General features: G+C 43.3%; 1 protein-coding gene across 1 annotated transcript; it reads left to right on the forward strand.

The window, feature by feature from the left end:
- Positions 1-311: 311 nt before the first annotated feature.
- Positions 312-19,193, forward strand: LOC113272355. The gene is made up of 2 exons (XM_026522203.1): positions 312-809; positions 18,693-19,193. The coding sequence occupies exons 1-2, from the start codon at positions 312-314 to the stop codon at positions 18,738-18,740; spliced, it is 546 nt and encodes a 181-aa protein (XP_026377988.1). The 3' UTR covers positions 18,741-19,193.
- The last annotated feature ends 14 nt before the right edge of the window (positions 19,194-19,207 follow it).

Consider the following 19,207-nt stretch of genomic DNA (forward strand, 5'->3'; position numbering starts at 1 on the left):
TGATCGTTTGGTTTCATAGATTTGCAAAGACATAGGGAAAAAGGTTAATCCTGAGGTAAGAAGAAGACAGCCGAGAGGAAGTGTCACAAGTACTGTCTACGTTGAATTCAAGCTCAAAGAACCACTAAGAAGAGGGGGGGGGGGGGGGGGGGGGGGGGGGGGGGGGGTGGTATATCACCCCTAATGCCCAGAAAAAATGGGTCATTTATCACTTCGAAATGCAACCCTATGAGATTTGCAAAGCCTGTTGGGTTGCGTACCATATGGATTCAAACTGTAAGAGACTTTCCCAAGAACAGAAGGTAGAATCCATGACGGAAAACGAGTACGCTACATGGAGTCTGACTGAAGAGGGAAAGCAATTTCTGGCTGCCTATATAACAAGTGAGGATGTTAATATAATGGAAGTTGGGGTGGAAACATCTGGGGGTGCAAAGATAGTCTTTTCTTCAACTACTCCGTTATCCCTTACTCATAATGTTGGAAACTCAGATATAGAAACTGAAGAGGCGGATATGAGAAAAAGCAAGAGAACCAGAGAAACAGAGGCGCAGATTAATCCCATCCAAACTCTTATTTTATCCCAAAATCCTAATCCCTGCATCACCCATGAAAAACCTATTTTTCAAAGTTCTTGCAATGGAGATGATGAAATGATAGATTACAGTGATATCCCAGCTGAGAACAGGATGGAATACCACCTTAATTCGATGATTGATAATCGTTCTATGGAATTTGATAGCGCGAAATCTGAACACAATGGATCTGATTCACGGAATCACTTTGGAAATTCTGCAACTTCAAACCAGGTTCTTTTTCGAAACCCTAACTTTCTTTTTTTCTCTTATAGCTCTATTTTTCATTGTTGTGACGTGATTAATCGTAGGTTATCTTTATCAATTGGAATTTTCTTGCATATAATAGTTCTACTTTTCCTAATTGCACTCGAATTTCTTATTGGCCTGTTTTGCTCCTTAATTACTTCCATTATTTGCTTAGTCATGTTAATCATTGTATGAGTGCCTACGATTTGTTATTTTCTTACAATTGGTCTGTTTACTATTGCTTTTGCATTACTAGTAATCTTGGTGCCTTTTGATTATTATACCTTCCCCCAACTCAATAGCAATCAAACTAGAATTGTTTTTCTCCCCTGTGATTACTATCACAACAATTGTGTTGAATCTGTCACTTGATTTTCACATTACTTGTCCTAGTTGGAATCTTAATATTTTTATAATCTCTTATCATATTTCTAAAATGAGAATTTGGTCGTGGAATGTTCAGGGATTCAGCAACCCTACAACTAGGAATTCACTATGGAGTTTGATCAGGAGTCAGAATCCTGATATGATTTTTCTATGTGAAACTAAAAATGATTCTTCTAAGATGAACCAGTATCTTAGGAGATTCAATTTTCCAAATTCTTAGATTTTTCCCTCTAATGGATTGTCTGGTGGTATTTCTCTATTATGGAAATCTGGTTTTCAATGTCAAATTGTCCAAAATACTGATAAAATGATTAATATTTTAATTTTTGATGACCCAAGTAAACCTGAGTTTCTAAATACCTTTCTCTATGGTTCTGTATACCATGATGAGAAATATCACAATGGAAATACATTGAAGAAATTGGCTCTAGAGCCAATCTTCCATGGGTACTCATTGGTGATCTCAATATCACCATGCATGCCCATGAAAGATCTACTTTTTCTGCACCTACAACCACTGAGTATCCTATTATTCATACTATTATAGATGGTGCTGACCTTGCTGACTTAGGATACACTGGTGTTTGTGGGTGAAAATGGTTTCTGCTGATTTCGGTAATTTCGGGTGTATGTGTGAGAAACGAATTTAAACCCTAAACAATGTACTGCAAGGGAGTACTTTAGATTCGAGAGATCAATCTGTACAAGTCCGGCCCAAACCAAAAAATGGTCATTCCAGACTTGCTTCAGTCACAAAGTGAAGGAGAATGGGTTGGTTTTGGGGAGGGAAGGAAGGAAAGTGATGAGACCAGAATAGTTGATTCTGGAAGAGTAGTTGTGTTACGACTTGTATCAGAAAGTGGGAAGCTCACAAATGGAAAGCTAGCCAACGTTTTCTGAGTGGTGTATGTTCCTGATTGAACTTGTTGTTCGGTGGAAATAGGTAATACCTATTTATACAAGTCAAAGTGAAACGTACTCTGGTCTCATTAAGGAATGGAAAAAATGGGTGAGTAAATGGGAGGAGGTGGTAACAGTTAACACATGGAATTGATGTTCCATAAAACCTTTAACGCATGGAATTGATGTTCCATAAAACCGTTAACGCATGGAATTGATGTCCCATAAAAGAGCGTTTCACCATAACTCCCTATATTTACTAACTGCCTCATCCTTATGACACTTCCTTATGACGTGCGTAGTGTACGCACGCTGTAAACCGCCAAACCAATACCCAAAGAGGATCCCCCAGTTTGTGTTGATGTCTCGAATGTCTTTGTGGAAAACATGTAGCATATTGTTGTTGCCTGGAAAGTTGTACTTGGGAGACTTGCTAGCTTGGTGAACTTCGACGGTCGAGATTTTGCATCTTAAGACGAAAGGTAGTCGTTGATCGTCGCACGCTTTGCTTTTGGTGGCCGCATAGGGAAGGCCAGGATGGTGGCGCGGCAAGGTTGGGATGCCATTCGGGTCAAAGGTTACCATGTGTTGTCTGGTAACCATGGACGGCTAGGATTTTATCATGTGATTGAAGGGCGACCGTTGATTGTCGCACGGCTTCGCTTTGGTAGCCGCATAGGGAAAGCCAGCATGGTGCGCAGCTAGGTTTGCATGCCATTGGCATGGCATGCCTTGGCGCGGTTTGGCGTGGCCAAACTAGGGTTTCGGGTCAAAGGTTACCATGTGTTGTCTGGTAACCTTGGACGGCTAGGATTTTCTCCTGTTATTGAAGGGCGACCGTTGATTGTCGCACGCCTTCATTTTGGTAGCCGCATAGGGAAGGCCAGCTTGGTGGCACGGTTAGGTTGGCATGCCATTGGCATGGCATGCCTTGGCGTGGCCAAACTAGGGTTTTGGGTCAAAGGTTACCATGCGTCGTCTGTTAACCTTGGACGGCTAGGATTTTCTCCTGGGATTGAAGGGCGACCGTTGATTGTCGCACGCCTTCGTTTTGGTAGCCGCATAGGGAAGGTCAGCATGGTGGCGCGGCTAGGTTGGCATGCCATTGGCTTGGCCAAACTAGGGTTTTGGGCCAAAGGTTACCATGCGTCGTCTGGTAACCTTGGACGACTAGGATTTGCTCCTGGGATTGAAGGGCGACCGTTGATTGTCGCACGCCTTCGTCTTGGTAGCCGCATAGGGAAGGCCAGCATGGTAGCGCGGCTAGGTTGGCATGCGGCCATGGCAAGGTGTGTTTGGCATGGCACGGTAGGGGCCAAGGGCTTGGCATGGACGGTTTGGCTTGGCATGGTGGGGCCAAGGGTTTGGCATGCCGTTGGCATATGGTGCGGCTAGCATGGCTAGGGCCAAGGCAAGGTGTGGTTTGGCTTGGCATGGTGGGGCCAAGGGTTTGGCATGCCGTTGGCATATGGTGCGGCTAGCATGGCTACGTCCAAGGCAAGGTGTGGTTTGGATTGGCATGGTGGGGCCAAGGGTTTGGCATGTCGTTGGAATATGGTGCGGCTAGCATGGCTAGGGCCAAGGCAAGGTGCGGTTTGGCTTGGCATGGTGGGGCCAAGGGTTTGGCATGCCGTTGGCATATGGTGCGGCTAGCATGGCTAGGGACAAGGCAAGGTGCGGTTTTGCTTGGCATGGTGGGGCCAAGGGTTTGACATGTCGTTGGCATATGGTGCGGCTAGCATGGCTAGTGCAAAAGCAAGGTGCGGTTTGGCTTGGCATGGTGGGGCCAAGGGTTTGGCATTCCGTTGTCATATAGTTGTGGCTGGCATGGTTTCCCATTGGCACAGTGGTGCGGCTAGCATGGTTGGCATGCCTTGGCGCGGTAGTTGTGGCTGGCATGGTTTGCCATTGGCACAGTGGTGCAGCTAGCATGCCTTGGCGCGGCAGTTGTGGCTGGCATGGTTTGCCATTGGCACAGTGGTGCGGCTAATATGGTTGGCATTCCTTGGAGCGGTAGTTGTGGCTGGCATGGATTGCCATTGGCACAGTGGTGCGGCTAACATGGTTGGCATGCCTTGGCGCGGTAGTTGTGGCTGGCATGGTTTGCCATTGACACAGTGGTGCGGCTAGCACGGATGGCATGCCTTGGCGCGGTAGTTGTGGGTGGCATGGTTTGCCATTGGCACAGTGGTGCGGCTAGCATGGTTGGCATGCCTTGGCGCGGTAGTTGTGGATGGCATGGTTTTCCATTGGCACAGGGGTGCGTCTAGCATGGTTAGTATGCCTTGGCGCGGTAGTTGTGGATGGCATGGTTTTCCATTGGCACATGGGTGCGGCTAGCGTGGTTGGCATGCCTTGGCGCGGTAGTTGTGGCTGGCATGGTTTTCCATTGGCACATGTGGCGTGGGAATTAGGGTTTTGGCCTATCAAAACCTTAATTAATAATTAAAAAAAGGTACCCTGGTAATTTCTCGCATACATATTAAAGGGTTCAATAAATGTGTTTAAGTCCTGTGACGTCACTGTCTGACTATGGTTTTACGATTTTACCCCTAAGTTAAAAACCACCCATCAACATTAAGTCCCATGCTTAGCTCGGAACGGGAGCATCGTTGCGAGGTAAGCATAAGATGGTGACAGTCTAGGACAAGAAATCGAAACAAGTCGTGATAAGATGGTCAGGAAAGTCCGACTAACCTTTTTGGGAGGTAAAGAGAGTTTGTGTTTCCCGTGTTGGCGGCCTTGTATAAATTGTGCTGGCTAGACCGTGAAGTGGTGAGATGTAGATTGTCGGCTTGGAATTGGAGCCGCAGGCGTTGGTCGGCTTGGAATGGGAGCCGCCGACGTCGGTCGGCTTGGAATGGGAGTTGCAGGCGTCGGTCGGCTTGGAATGGGAGGAAACTGGCTTCGACCCGCAGAATTTTGGAAACTGTCTTCATTCCGCAGAATGGTGTAAGCTGGTTTTGGAACTTCGGCTACCAAACGATGGTGATGAAGTTGGAACTTCGGTTATCAAATGGTAGTGATGGCGCCTGACAACTTTCTCTAAATTAGGGTTTGGCATGCCGAAACCCTAATTAGCGCCCCTTACTAGAATCGTTATATAATTCTCGTACGAACTCGGATTTTGACGGTCCCCCCCTCCATCTGACCGAAATTTTTTTTTCCTATCTCCTATCGCGGGAATATTTAGGTTTCGAGGTCGTTGAGGTGGTGAAAATGGCCCGACAGTGAAACTCAGGAAGAATTCAGGAGGGATGTTGCGGGCCCGTGGAATGATGTCGACTGGCTTCAGTTCCGTGGAAGGATGACGACTGACTTCAGTTCCGTGGAAGGATGGGAACTGGTTTTGGAACTTCGGATACCAAACGGTGGTGATGGCGCTGGAACTTCGGCCACCAAACGGTGGTGATGACGCCTGACAACTTTGTCGAAACCAGGGTTTGGGATACCGAAACCCTTATTAGCGCTCCTTACTAAAATCATTGTAGAATTCTCGTACGAAATCGTATTTTAACGGTCTGCCCCTCCATCTGACCGGAAAAGAATTTCCTATCTCCCCACGCAGAAATATTTAGGTTTTGAGCTCGTTTAGGAGGTGGAAACGGCCCGACAGTGAAACTCAGGAAGAATTCATGAGGGATGTTGCGGGTCCGGGGTAACATAGTCGCGCCGAGTCATCTATTCCCGTTCATGGAGCAAGAAGGAAACTTTATCTGTTCAAACTCTAGAAACTCCGTCCGTATGAAAAGAGGTATTGACCTTTTTTTTTTCTATGTCGCTCTTCTGGATCCGTGCTTTCGTCTGCGGTGTCTCTCCAGTGGATTCCAAAATTTACCAAACTCCATTGCATTCTTGGGACGGATGGATGTGGTTGCGTTGTCGGTTCATCCTTGATTTTAGGTTGTTCAGTGCCTGGACTTTCTGATCGCGATGACAGTATGTTGTGGAAACTTGTATGGTCGAAATCTTCCGGAGCCACTGAATGAAAAAGATGGGTTGGGAGACGTTTCGTTACCGACGTGCTGCTACCAAGTCTTCAAGGATTTTGTTCCAAGAGACATCTTTCGAACCATCTTCTGAATCTTGGATTATCGTATGGAATGAGATGCGGTGAGAAGTACCCAGTTATATTTATGTTAGATCCGATGGCACGGCCGAACATGTGAATGTATCTCTGTGACGTGCTTTTGGAGTCTTCGATGCACATGTACGGCTTTGTGTTGAGAAATTCCCGTGGCTCGTAAAACTTCGACAGTGCTGATGTTGAAATCAGAAATAACCTGGTTGAGGGGAGTGAAAGCGTCCCATGCTGGTAGTCCCCTTGTGTAGCCTACTTTCATTGCATCGTATTGACTCCACGTCCACGCGGTTTGATACAAGCTTATTGTATTCTTTTGGATGTGACGCTGGGATGCTCAGAATATCACATGTACGAAATATTCTGGATAGTGAAGAGGTATAAATGAGAGAGTTATGTTTTTTATTGTGGCTTCCTCTATTTCTTCAAAAAAAAAATGTTTCAGCCGCGTCTCTGGAGTTATCTCATAAGTTTTTTATGGTCGTCAAGTGCGATGAGCAGTCCCCAGTCGCATTTTTCTTTAGTTTCTAAAGTTGCTTTCCTCTGAGCAGGCTTGGGATCCTCCGCGACCTCGTAAAGTGTTGAACGCGTCTTCTAGACAAAGAGGTGATAATATTCTTGCGCTGCATCCTTGAAGAGTAGATGACTTTGTTGCGGCTATGGCTTTTTGGCTGAATGTGTCTTCTGAGCTTTGACGGTGAAGGGATTCCGTGTATATCCTAAGTCCTCAAGTATGGTTTACATGTTTCCATATTTATACTGATTGCTGCTGTGGTGAAGCTCTGGCTGGTATCAACAAATGAGCGACAACAGTTCTTGGTAGCAGATGTAATCAGAAGAGACTACATTGTCGTGGTAACAAAGTAGGTTGGCTGGAATTGTATGGGATTCCGTGGAAGTAAAGAGATTGGCTGGATGCGTAAGCGAGCAAACTGTCCATGATCACAAGTTTTTGGTGAGATGGATCAAAAGGCGGCCACGGCTACGAAGATTGGATGGCTGTGATCATGATACTTGACATGGAAAGCATGGTGGTACGACCCTTTGCAGGAAGAAGCGGCGTTGAAGCAGCTTCGGCTCTTGGAGAGGATGTTGAAACTTGAGAAGCCAAATGCTAAAGCTTTGGCTTCGGATCCTGGAACACCTTATGTAGAGAACGCTGAAGCGGAGCGTTGAAGCGAAGTGCCTGTCGGGGTGAAAGTTGAAGCGGAGAGGCTGCGTTAGTCAGTAGGCTGTCAAACTGGACACCCTTCAGGAGAAAAATGGTTAGGAGTCCCCAGTTCCATCTATCAATCGTGCTTTTCATGAGAGGTTGGGATTTGGGAACGACTTCTCTGGTTGGAAACGGCTTCTTCCCTGATGCAGTGCGGTTGAGGGCTGCAAATATGCCTTGATGTTGCGCCTACAGAATCTCACATAAGTGTTTCATCATAGACTGAACGATTTTGTGAGCGAATTCCCCGGAAATCATGCAGCTCATGACAGGAAGAGAGTCTTTGTGAACGTAGGGGGGTTGTTGATTTTCTTTGCCTCGATTTTGGAGAAGTCATTCCTGATCTTTACGTGTTATGAAATTGGATTGTTGATTCCCTTCCACTGGGCGTTCAGAAACAACGATGGAAGGATGCAAGCGCTGTAAGGATGTAAGCTGTTAGCGCTGGAAGGATGCAAGCTGTCGGCACTGGAGAGATGCAAGCTGTTAGCGCTGGAAGGATGCAAGTGCTTAGCGCTGGAAGGATGCAAGTTGTCGGCGCTGGAGAGATGCAAGTTTTTCGCGCTGGAAGGATGCAAGTTGTCGGCGCTGGAGAGATGCAAGCTGTTAGTGCTGGATCGGCTTGGAAATGGGCGCTGGCTTGGCGCAGGCGCTTGGCTTGGCACATGCGCTTGGCTTGGCACGGCGTTGGCTTGGCATGGCGCGGACTGTTGGCTTGTCATGACGCGGACTGTTGGCTTGTCATGACGCGGAATGTTGGCTTGGCACGACGCTGACTTGGCGTGGCGCGGTAGCAATAAAGTAGGAAAGCATATTCCAGGTCTGTACTCTAGTGTTTCTCTTCCAATTTGTTTTCTTGTGTTGGTGCAAACCCTATCCGTAGGTGTGACTTCCAAAAATCTGTAGAAATATTTTTCTTCCGAACTGGTGTAAACCCTAGTCGTAGGTATGTTATTCATAAACTTGTAGACGTACTGTTCTTCTCTTCGAATATCACCGTAGTAGCCTCGGCTACCTCATGAATAGTGACTGGTAATCGTTATTATGCAAAGTAGGTACGTACGAGTAGGTGACTGATTCCACAAAGAAATGGGCGATATGGTTTTCCTCTTTTTTTTTTTCTAAGTCAAACAAAGTGTCTGGTTTATGGTTTGATTTTCTGGATTTTTGGGTTGATAGACAAGTCTTACCTATGAGGGTTTTGGATTATTATTCGGGATGAACTATTTTAGGATGATGTCGTTTTTGGTTATGATTGCAACTGACACAAACATCTCAGGGAAGATATGGAACAGTGAACGTTGCATGTCGGTGGATGACATGGGATGAGACATAACATGGCTATCGGTTTATCATTCCCGTGAAAACTTGAAACAATAAACCATGTATTTTGTCTAGGCAAGACTTACTCTGTTTTTTGGATCTGCTAACGAAAAATGAGTCAGGTGCAAGTCCGAGTTTTGTGGAAAGTCCCCAGTCGTCCCTGAGTCACTTGATAATCGAGTCTTCGATCCCTGGGAGGATCGTTTTCTTTTAACCTCTGGGAAGTCCCTAGTCGTCCCTTGCAGTGTCATGACTGGTAATCGGGTCGTCTAGTAACTGAGTCGTCGATCCCTGAGAAGATCGTATCGGGTCGTCTGGTAGCTGAGTCGTGGATCCCTGAGCGGAACGTTTGCCTCTACCGTCCTAACGTATGGGTCGAAGTATGAGATAGAGGATTGAAAATTGACATTGTAACCGAAAGATCAATCTCCCACTGTGGTCGCTAATTGTTTGTGGGTGAAAATGGTTTCTGCTGATTTTCGGTAATTTCGGGTACATGTGTGAGAAACGAATTTAAACCCTAAACAATGTATTGCAAGGGAGTACTTTAGATTCGAGAGATCAATCTGTACAAGTCCGGCCTAAACCAAAAAATGGTCGTTCCAGACTTGCTTCGGTCACAAAGTGAAGGAGAATGGGTTGGTTTTGGGGAGGGAAGCAAGGAAAGTGATGAGACCAGAATAGTTGGTTCTGGAAGAGTAGTTGTGTTACGACTTGTATCATAAAGTGGGAAGCTCACAGATGGAAAGCTAGCCAATGTTTTCTGAGTGGTGTATGTTTCTGACTGAACTTGTTGTTCGGTGGAAATAGGTAAGACTTATTTATACAAGTCAAAGTGAAACGTACTCTGGTCTTATTAAGGAATTTAAAAAATGGGTGAGTAAATGGGAGGAGGTGGGTTTCTAACAATTGGACTTCCTTATGGACATCACTAGGTTCAGAACAACGTGTATGAAGATAATCTTGTAAAATGGTTGAGGCACAAATGTAAAGTCCCAAGTGAGGGACCTTTCTAAGAGTTAAAGCACACGGAGAATGATAATCACCCCCAAACTTAGAGTTTTCAATGTCTCTAGAAAGACTAGTCACAACTTCCCTAATTTCAAGGTTATCAGATTCCTGAAAATGGTCAATTGATTCTTCTAAGTCAGGTTCATCCTCACTCATCTCTACGAGTTCATTTTATTTGTCTAAGACTAATGTTTCTAAATCTCTAGACTCTAAAACAATATTCTCAGAAGAAACTCGTTCCTCTAAACCATTATTAGCTTCGTAATCAAAAGGAAATACTACATCGTCTAAAACGGGGGTATCTCTAGTCAAATCCTCGACCTTTTGAATAAGTGAATAATTATTAAAATTATTTGGATTTGAACTAGAAATAATATTATCGTTATAAAGCTCAATAGGAGTAACAAATTCCTGATCACTATGCCTACATATTTCAGATTCTTCATCAGCACTATCCTCATCATAATCATCATTGTAATAACATAAAAATGGTTGAACCTCATCTAAACAAGTAGTGTTACCAATTTTATCCTCGTCATCTTGATTATGCAAATAACTATCTTCATTTTCAAAGGTACTATTGGAAACACTATATTGGAAACTAAGATTATTTCGAGCAGTTCTGTTCTGGGCCTCTAACAAAATATTTTGAGTCGACTCACATGACTTCCTGATTGAATCTAGGAAAGAAAGTTCACTCGTCGCATTGCTTTCGTCCATAACTAAGTTATTCATTTCTGCTAACATACGTGTCGACTCAGCTAACTTACGTATTGACTTTAGTGGAGAGGAATTTTGCTCGTACGACCGGTTGGCGTGTGGATAGTAACTGGGCCCACCATGGTATGGACCACAACCTTCAAAAGTTTGATGTTCCCAATCACTATTCACACTATGGTCAAAGTAATGTCCATTTTGAAAATCAGTCTTATATTCGTTGTATTGGCCATTTAATACCAGTTCGACATTTTATTGTAGGGGTGTGAGTTGTCACACAAAATAAACCCACTGACATGGGATTCGTGGGTGGAAAGAGTCTTACCTCCCGTTCCAGACGGGCGATGAACCGTTGAAATCGACTCAGGCCACCGACTCCTATGTCAGTGTACGAACCCGAGGGGCCGAGACAGTATCCTAACTGTCGTCCTTCCATGCAAACAGTTTATATTTAATTTTTTAACCCTTCCTTAGGGTTTTAAAAATAATGTCCAAGTCCAAAAATAAAGTTCAAAAAGTCCAAAAATTAAAGATTACAAAAATAAAAATAAAACCCTATTTACAGTTTCTAAAAATAAAATAAAATAATTATATACAAAATCTTCTTCACTCCCTGGACTCCTCTTTTCTTTCCTTCTTTGGCGATTCTTTCCTTTTATAGCCCTTTTGCTTTCCTTGTAGCTTCGCTCCAAATCTGAAAAGAATCAAAAAAATACCAAAGGCGTAAAAGAAAACAAAAATAATAAAAATAAAAAGAAACCTAAAACAAATATAAATACAAGTCCGCGTCCGCGGCACCAAAAATTGATCGAATTTTGAATAGTGGTAAATAGAGTTGTCGTTCACTCGGACTTGATGAGATTGGTTTAAGATTTAAAAACAAAATAAAGAAAATATATATAAAGATTTATCACAATATAGAGAGATTACTGAGACTCTGGATTCCACCAAACTTCATATCATGTGGTTCAAATATCAATTCTTAGACAACTATAGCTCATATGATAAAGATTCATTGACTCTAATTCTTTGCCAAGGTAGATTCCGAAAGTAATGACTGTATATCTAAAGCATGAGACATCAAAACACTTAAGCTAAGCATGACCCATCAATTGAAATCACAACCATTCAAGAGAAATCATAAATCAATTCAATTTTAGTGCAAAAAGTCATAAAAAAAAATTAATATAATTACCACAGTGACGAAATATGGCTTCCTCCTTCATCCTAGTGATAGGGTTTAGCTTCTCATGTTATTCATGTGCTCAAAATAGTTGTTCATAGCTCAAACAGGTGAAAAACAAGAGAAAACTAATAACTCAGACAGTTTGCAACGTTGTATAAGCGTTACAAAAAGCTGTTACAATGCTGTTACAGAAGCGATATATGAAAAATGTTGTAGAAGAACGATATTTCTATGGTGTAGCAGAACTGCGACTGTTTCTCTTGGTCCAATTTTCTTCAGCTCCTTCTTCTTCCTGCTGCTGCTGCAACTTCTCCTGCAGCTTGATTCTTAGCTCTGCAGCGTACCCCCAACTCCCGATTCTTCCTCTGGAACTCGAACCAATGCTTTTTATACATCACATGTCAACAAATCTTCACGAAATCTTTTGTTTCCATCCTTACAGGGTACGGTGTTTCTTTGCTGCCATATATTGTTTACGCGTCAACTGAGTTTCCTTACATATTCCAACTTTCATGTTTTTTCGAGATTGCCTGCAAATATTCTCACGCGTCTAAGTTATCCCAAACTTTCCATATTTGACAAAATCACGAGTTTATATTCTTCCAAGTTACGTAGAAAGCCAAACAAATCCCAACAATATTTCACTTGCCCTGTTCTTTCCGAACTCGATGTATCTCCCATTTTTACACGTAACCAAAGACATTATCTTCCCTGTTTGGTTGTAGCAGGGTCATAGCAATCCAAGAGTGCGATTAAGTCTCCTCAAGATTGCTCCAAAATTCATACAAAAGATTACACAATTCTGGTTCAGTTTCCCGCCAAAACTCTGGTTTCAAACGATGAAGATGGATGCCCCCTATCCTGATGCTGGATGCCTTTAACACTTTGGGGTGTCCTGGGTGTAAATAAAAAGTGAGTGCCTCTTAGTAATTGACGTGCCCCTTATCCAAATGAGGGGTGTGTTTAGTAATTTTCTCCCACGAGCGCAAATATGACTTTTCGAGCCAAATTTTCCACACATGTTTATTTCTCCAAATAACACCTACAAAGACACAAAAAGCCATAATAAATATAAAATCGAGCACTAACAATATATACAATTGAGATTATATCAAACACAAAAATGTGTCTATCAGTAACAGTTACCGCATGGAATTGATGTTCCATAAAACCGTTAACGCATGGAGTTGATGTTCCATAAAACCGTTAACGCATGGAATCGATGTCCCATAAAAGAGAGTTTCACCATTAACTCCCTGTATTTACTAACCGCCTCATCCTTATGACACTTCCTTATAACGGGCATAGTGTACGTCGCACGCTGTAAACTGCCAAACCAATACCCAAAGAGGATCCCCCAGTTTGTGTTGATATCTCGAATGTCTTTGTGGAAAACATGTAGCATATTGTTGTTGCCTGGAAAGTTGTACTTTGGAGACTTGCTAGCTGGGTGACCTTCGACGGTCGAGATTTTGCATCTTAAGACGAAAGGTAGCCGTCGTCACACGCTTTCGTTTTGGTGGCCGCATAGGGAAGGCCAGCATGGTGGCACAGCAAGGTTGGCATTCCATTGGCATGAAATGCGTTGGCGCGGTTTGGCGTGGCCAAACTAGGGTTTCGGGTCAAAGGTTACCATGTGTTGTCTGGTAATCTTGGACGGCTAGGATTTGCTCCTGTGATTGAAGGGAGACCGTTGATTGTCGCACGCTTTCGCTTTGGTAGCCTCATAGGGAAAGCCAGCATGGTGGCGCGGCTAGGTTGGCATGACATGCCTTGGCGCGATTTGGCGTGTCCAAACTAGGGTTTCGGGTCAAAGGTTACCATGTGTTGTCTGGTAACCTTGGACGACTAGGATTTGCTCCTGTGATTGAAGGGCGACCATTGATTGTCGCACGCCTTCATTTTGGTAGCCGCATAGGGAAGGCCAGCATGGTGGCGCGGCTAGGTTGGCATGACATGCCTTGGCGCGATTTGGCGTGCCCAAACTAGGGTTTCGGGTCAAAGGTTACCATGTGTTGTCTGGTAACCTTGGACGGCTAGGATTTTCTCCTATGATTTAAGGGATACCGTTGATTTTCGCACGCCTTAGTTCTGGTAGCCGTATAGGGAAGGCCAGCATGGTGGCGCGGCTAGGTTGGCATGACATTGGCATGGCATGCCTCGGTGCGGTTTGGCGTGGCCAAACTAAGGTTTTGAGACAAAGGTTACCATGCGTCTTCTGGTAACCTTGGATGGATAGGATTTGTTCCTGGGATTGAAGGGCGACCGTTGATTGTCGCACGCCTTCGTTTTGGTAGCCGCATAGGGAAGGCCAGGATGGTGTGCGGCTAGGTTGGCATGCCATTGGCATAGCATGCCTTGGTGTGGCCAAACTAGGGTTTTGGGCCAAAGGTTACCATGCGTCGTCTGGTAACCTTGGACGACTAGAATTTTCTCCTGGGATTAAAGGGCCACCGTTGATTGTCGCACGCCTTCGTTTTGGTAGCCGCATAGGGAAGGCCAGCATGGTGGCGCGGCTAGGTTGGCATGCCATTGGCATGGCATGCCTTGGCGTGGCCAAACTAGGGTTTTGGGCCAAAGGTTACCATGCGTCGTCTGGTAACCTTGGACGGCTAGGATTTGCTCCTGGGATTGAAGGGAGGCCGTTGATTATTGCACACCTTCGTTTTGGTAGCCGCATAGGAAAGGCCAGCATGGTGGCGCGGCTAGGTTGGCATGGGTCCATGGAAAGGTGCATTTGGCATGGCACGATAGTGGCCAAGGGCTTGGCATGGACGGTTTGGCTTGGCATGGTGGGGCCAAGGGTTTGCCATGCCGTTGGCATATGGCGCGTCTAGCATGGCTGGGGCCAAGGCAAGGTGCGGTTTTGCTTGGAATAGTGGGGCCAAGGGTTTGGCATGCCGTTGGCATATGGTGCGACTAGCATGGCTAGGTCCAAGGCAATGGCTAGGGCCAAGGCAAAGGCTTGGCATGGTGGGGCCAAGGGTTTGGCATGTCGTTGGAATATTGTGCGGCTAGCATGGCTAGGGCCAAGGCAAGGTGCGGTTTGGCTTGGCATGGTGGGGCCAAGGGTTTGGCATGCCATTGGCATATGGTGCGCCTAGCATGACTAGGGCCAAGGCAAGGTGCGGTTTGGCTTGGCATGGTGGGGCCAAGGGTTTGGCATGCCGTTTGCATATAGTTGTGGCTGGCATGGTTTTCCATTGACACAGCGGTGCGGATGGCATGGTTGGCATGCCTTGGCGTGGTAGTTGTGGCTGGTATGGTTTTCCATTGGCACAGTGGTGCGGCTAGCATGGTTGGCATGCCTTGGCGCAGTAATTGTGGCTGGCATGGTTTGCCATTGGCACAGTGGTGCGGCTAGCATGGTTGGCATGCCTTGGCGCGGTAATTGTGGTTGGCATGGTTTGCCATTGGCACAGTGGTGCAGCTAGAATGGTTGGAATGCCTTGGCGCGGTAGTTGTGGATGGCATGGTTTTCCATTGGCACAGTGGTGCGGTTAGCATGGTTGGCATGCCTTGGCGCGGTAGTTATGGCTGGCATGGTTTGCCATTGGCACAGTGGTGTGGCTAGCATGGTTGGCATGCCTTGGCGCGGTAGTTGTGGATGGCATAGTTTTCCATTGGCACAGGGGTGCGGCTAGCATGGTTGGCATGCCTTGGCGCGGTAGTTGTGGCTGGCATGGTTTTCCATTGGCACATGTGGCGTGGGAATTAGGGTTTTGGCATATCAAAACCCTAATTAGTAATTAAAAAAAGGTACCCTGGTAATTTTCTCGTAGACATATTAAAGGGTTCAATAAATGTGTTTAAGTCTTGTGACGTCACTGTCTGACTAGGGTTTTACAATTTTACCCCTAAGTTAAAAACCACCATCAACAGCTGGTAATAAGTTTACTTGGAGAAATAGACAGTCTGGTGACGATGTTATTTATGCTAGGTTGGATAGGGCTTTAATTAATGGTTATTGGCTCAATCTATATGGATGATCAAAAGTTTACCATATAGACACCATAGGCAGTGACCATATACCTATTATCTTGGAGATTAATCCATTGTATTTCCAAGGTAGTAAGCCTTATAGATATTTCAAATGTTGGAGCAGTGACCCTTATATTAGAGAGGTAATCTCCAATGCCTACTCTAAGGAAGTTAGGGGTTCTCACCCTTTCCAACTGACCAACAAACTTAGATTTGTAAAACAAGATCCTAAACTCTAGAATGCCCTGCATTTTGGTAATATTGACAATAAAGTTAGAACCCTAAACAATCAACTCAATGATCTTACAAATCTTCCTCATTCCCCTGGGAACATGGAATTGATTAAACAAGTAGAGTTTGATTTGTAACATTGGCAAAAGGTTCAAGAAGACTTTTATGCTAAAAAATCCAGACAAGAGTTTTTTAAATCTTTTGATAGAAATACTGGGTACTATCATAATTATGCCAACAAAAGGAAACACTTCAATCATATAAGTGCTCTCAAGTTGGATAATGAGCAGTGGGTTAATGATAGATTATATCTTGAGACCCTTTTGATAAACCATTTCAGTACCATAGGTACTACTTCCAATCCTTATAGGAATGCTGAAATTCTTAACTGCATTGACCCATGCATTTCTGATATTGACAATCACACCCTGCTTAGACCTGTTACTAAGCAGAAAATTGTTGATACAATAAACCAAATGACTCCCTGGACTGCCCCAGGGCCCAATGGTTTTCCTCCTGGGTTCTATAAGAAGAATATGGATCTCTTGATTAATGATTTATGGAAAACTGTTAATAGTTTCTTTGAATCAAAAAATTCGTTAAAAGAGATAAACCGTACCTTCTTATCTTTAATTCCTAAAATTGATAACCCACCTAGTCCCTCTGAGTTCAGACCTATTTCCTTGTGTAATTCTAGTTACAAAATCATCTCTAAGATTATTGTAAACAGAATGAAACCATTACTAAGCAAAATGATAATCTCTTACCAGGCTGCTTATGTTCCTAATAGGAACATTCAAGATAATGTCATTATTGCTCGTGAATTGGTTCATACAACGAAAAGGAAAAGGAAAAAAGACAAATGGGGTGTCATGGGCCTTAAACTTGATATGTCTAAGGCCTTTGACAGAGTAGAATGGGGTTTTCTCAGAGATATCCTTAAGGATTTTGGCTTCTCTAAGCATTGGTGTGACCTAATCCACCAATGCATTAGTACCACAAGTATATCCATTATGCTGAATGGATCTCCATGCAAATCCTATAGACCAACAAGGGGTCTGAGACAGGGTGATCCCTTGTCTCCATACCTTTTTATAATTTGTATGGAGTCCTTTTTTAGGTATCTCTTACATGCTGAAAGAAACAACCTTATTCATGGTCTTAAGGTGTGCAAAGATTCCCCTAGTATAAGTCATCTGCTCTTTGCAGATCACTGTCTCATCTTTGCAAAAGCTTCACAAACTGAAGCTTCTAATCTTCTGAGTTTGATTAAATATTTTAGTTTGCCCTCTGGTCAAGTTATTAATCTCCAAAAATCTGGTTGTTTTTTTAGTAATAATGTTCACCCTGATCATGTTGTGTCCCTTATCAATGATTTTAAAGTTAAGAAAATAGCTTTGAATGAGAAATATCTAAGCATCCCTGATCATTGTGTGAATGTTCACCCTGACTCTTTCAATTATCTTAATGATCATTTTGATAATAGAGTTGCTAAGTGGAAAGTTAGGCATTTCAACCAGGCAGGTAGGTCTGTTATGGTTCAACATGCTCTTAAATCTTATCTTATTTATCACATGAAAACCTTTACTATCCCAGACAACATTATCAACAACATGGAATCCTTCCAAAGAGATTTTTGGTGGGGCAAGTCTATCCCAGGAGGTATCTATTTTAGAGCTTGGCCAAGAATTTGTACTCACAAACACCAAGGTGGCTTAGGTTTTAGAAACCTTAAACACATGAACCTGCCACTTTTATCTAAAACTGCATGGAACTTTATTCACAATACTGATGTTTTATGGGTTATTATCCTTAAATATAAGTACTTTAAAAATGTTCATCATCTTCATTACCCAAAAAAAAATGACTGCTCATGGGATTGGAGAAGTATTAGAAGAGGTTTAGATTTTATTGCCCACAATGTTGTTTGGGAAGTTAAGAATGGTAAGTGTATTTCAACTTTTGAAGATAATTGGTTGCCTGACCCTGTTGAGCCAGTTCTCAAAGCTAGACCTAATCCTAAATTTATTGTCTCTGACCCTATTGATGATAATACCAGGAATTGGATTCCTGATCTTGTTAATGCTTTTTTCACCCCTCATAATGCTAAAAACATTCTTGAATCTAGAATTCCTTTTTCTGGGAATGATAAACTCATTTGGCCTATTTCTAAAAATGGACAATTTTCAGTCAAGTCTGCTTATAAAGTTATTTCAGGGGAGATAAATTATATGAACAATAACTTAGGAAGTAATCCTTTCTATAAGGCTCTATGGAATCTGCCTATGCTCGCTTTGTTTATTTGGAAATGTCATCATTCCTGCCGAGTCTGTCCTTGCTAGGTACAATAATGCTCATGACCCTCACTGCAGCATGTGTAATTCAAACCAGATTGAATCACCTAAACATATTATTTGTTTGTTTGCTAGGTCAGTTTGGTCTTTAACCCCCTATGCAGATCTAATCGAACAGGATATCACATCAACTATCAGTATTCATGATTGGGTTGTCAACTGGACCATGGATAACTCTTTTAAAGATAAGGCAATTGCTATTTTTACTATTGCTTGGAGTATATGGAAAGATAGATGTTTCCGTACCTTCCAAGAGAAAGTTCTCAATCACCACTCTACAACTAGATTGGCTCTTAAATTAGTCAATGACACAGAAAACTACTTAAAGAATGATACTCCTCTTTCTATGAATTCTTATGGTCTTGTAGAAGAAAAGAACTTATATTCTGTCACTGTCTCTTTACCACATGACTGTGTTATTCTTTTCAGTGATGCAGCTTTCAATAAGGATACTAAAATCTCTGAATTGGTCTTATTTTGACAGATAACTCAGGTAGCTTCATTGGATGCAAGCTCAAGGCAGGGTCAGTGAGGAATGCAGAAGAAGCAGAAAGCCTGGCGGTTTTGGAGGCAGTCCAATGGGAAAAAGGGAAAAGTCTACAGAAAATTTGTTTTATCAGTGATGCTAAATTAGTTATTGAGTCTCAGAACTCATCTTCAAACCAATTATACTGGTATAATAAAACAGTAAAAACAAAGATACTCTCTCTCTTTCTTCTTCTTCTTCTCCGACAAAAACACCTCTAAGAACTCCTTATCTGCTTAGATCTAGTTCATTTTGGGCTAGATCTGAGCAGGATTCTTCATTTTTTCTTGCTTTCTAGGTTAGTTAGTAAATTAACTTTAGTTGTTATCATGCTTCTTAGTTATCTACACCATTATGGTGGTTTTATCTCCTCTTTGAAGGTTTATCTACGCTTTATGGCGGTTCTTGGTTACTAGTTTGGATTTTAAGATCAATAGGAATGTTCTACAACGACGAAAACTTCATCTTTGTTG

Source organism: Papaver somniferum, chromosome 4, assembly GCF_003573695.1.
Source record: "Papaver somniferum cultivar HN1 chromosome 4, ASM357369v1, whole genome shotgun sequence".
Taxonomy (NCBI): Eukaryota; Viridiplantae; Streptophyta; class Magnoliopsida; order Ranunculales; family Papaveraceae; genus Papaver; species Papaver somniferum.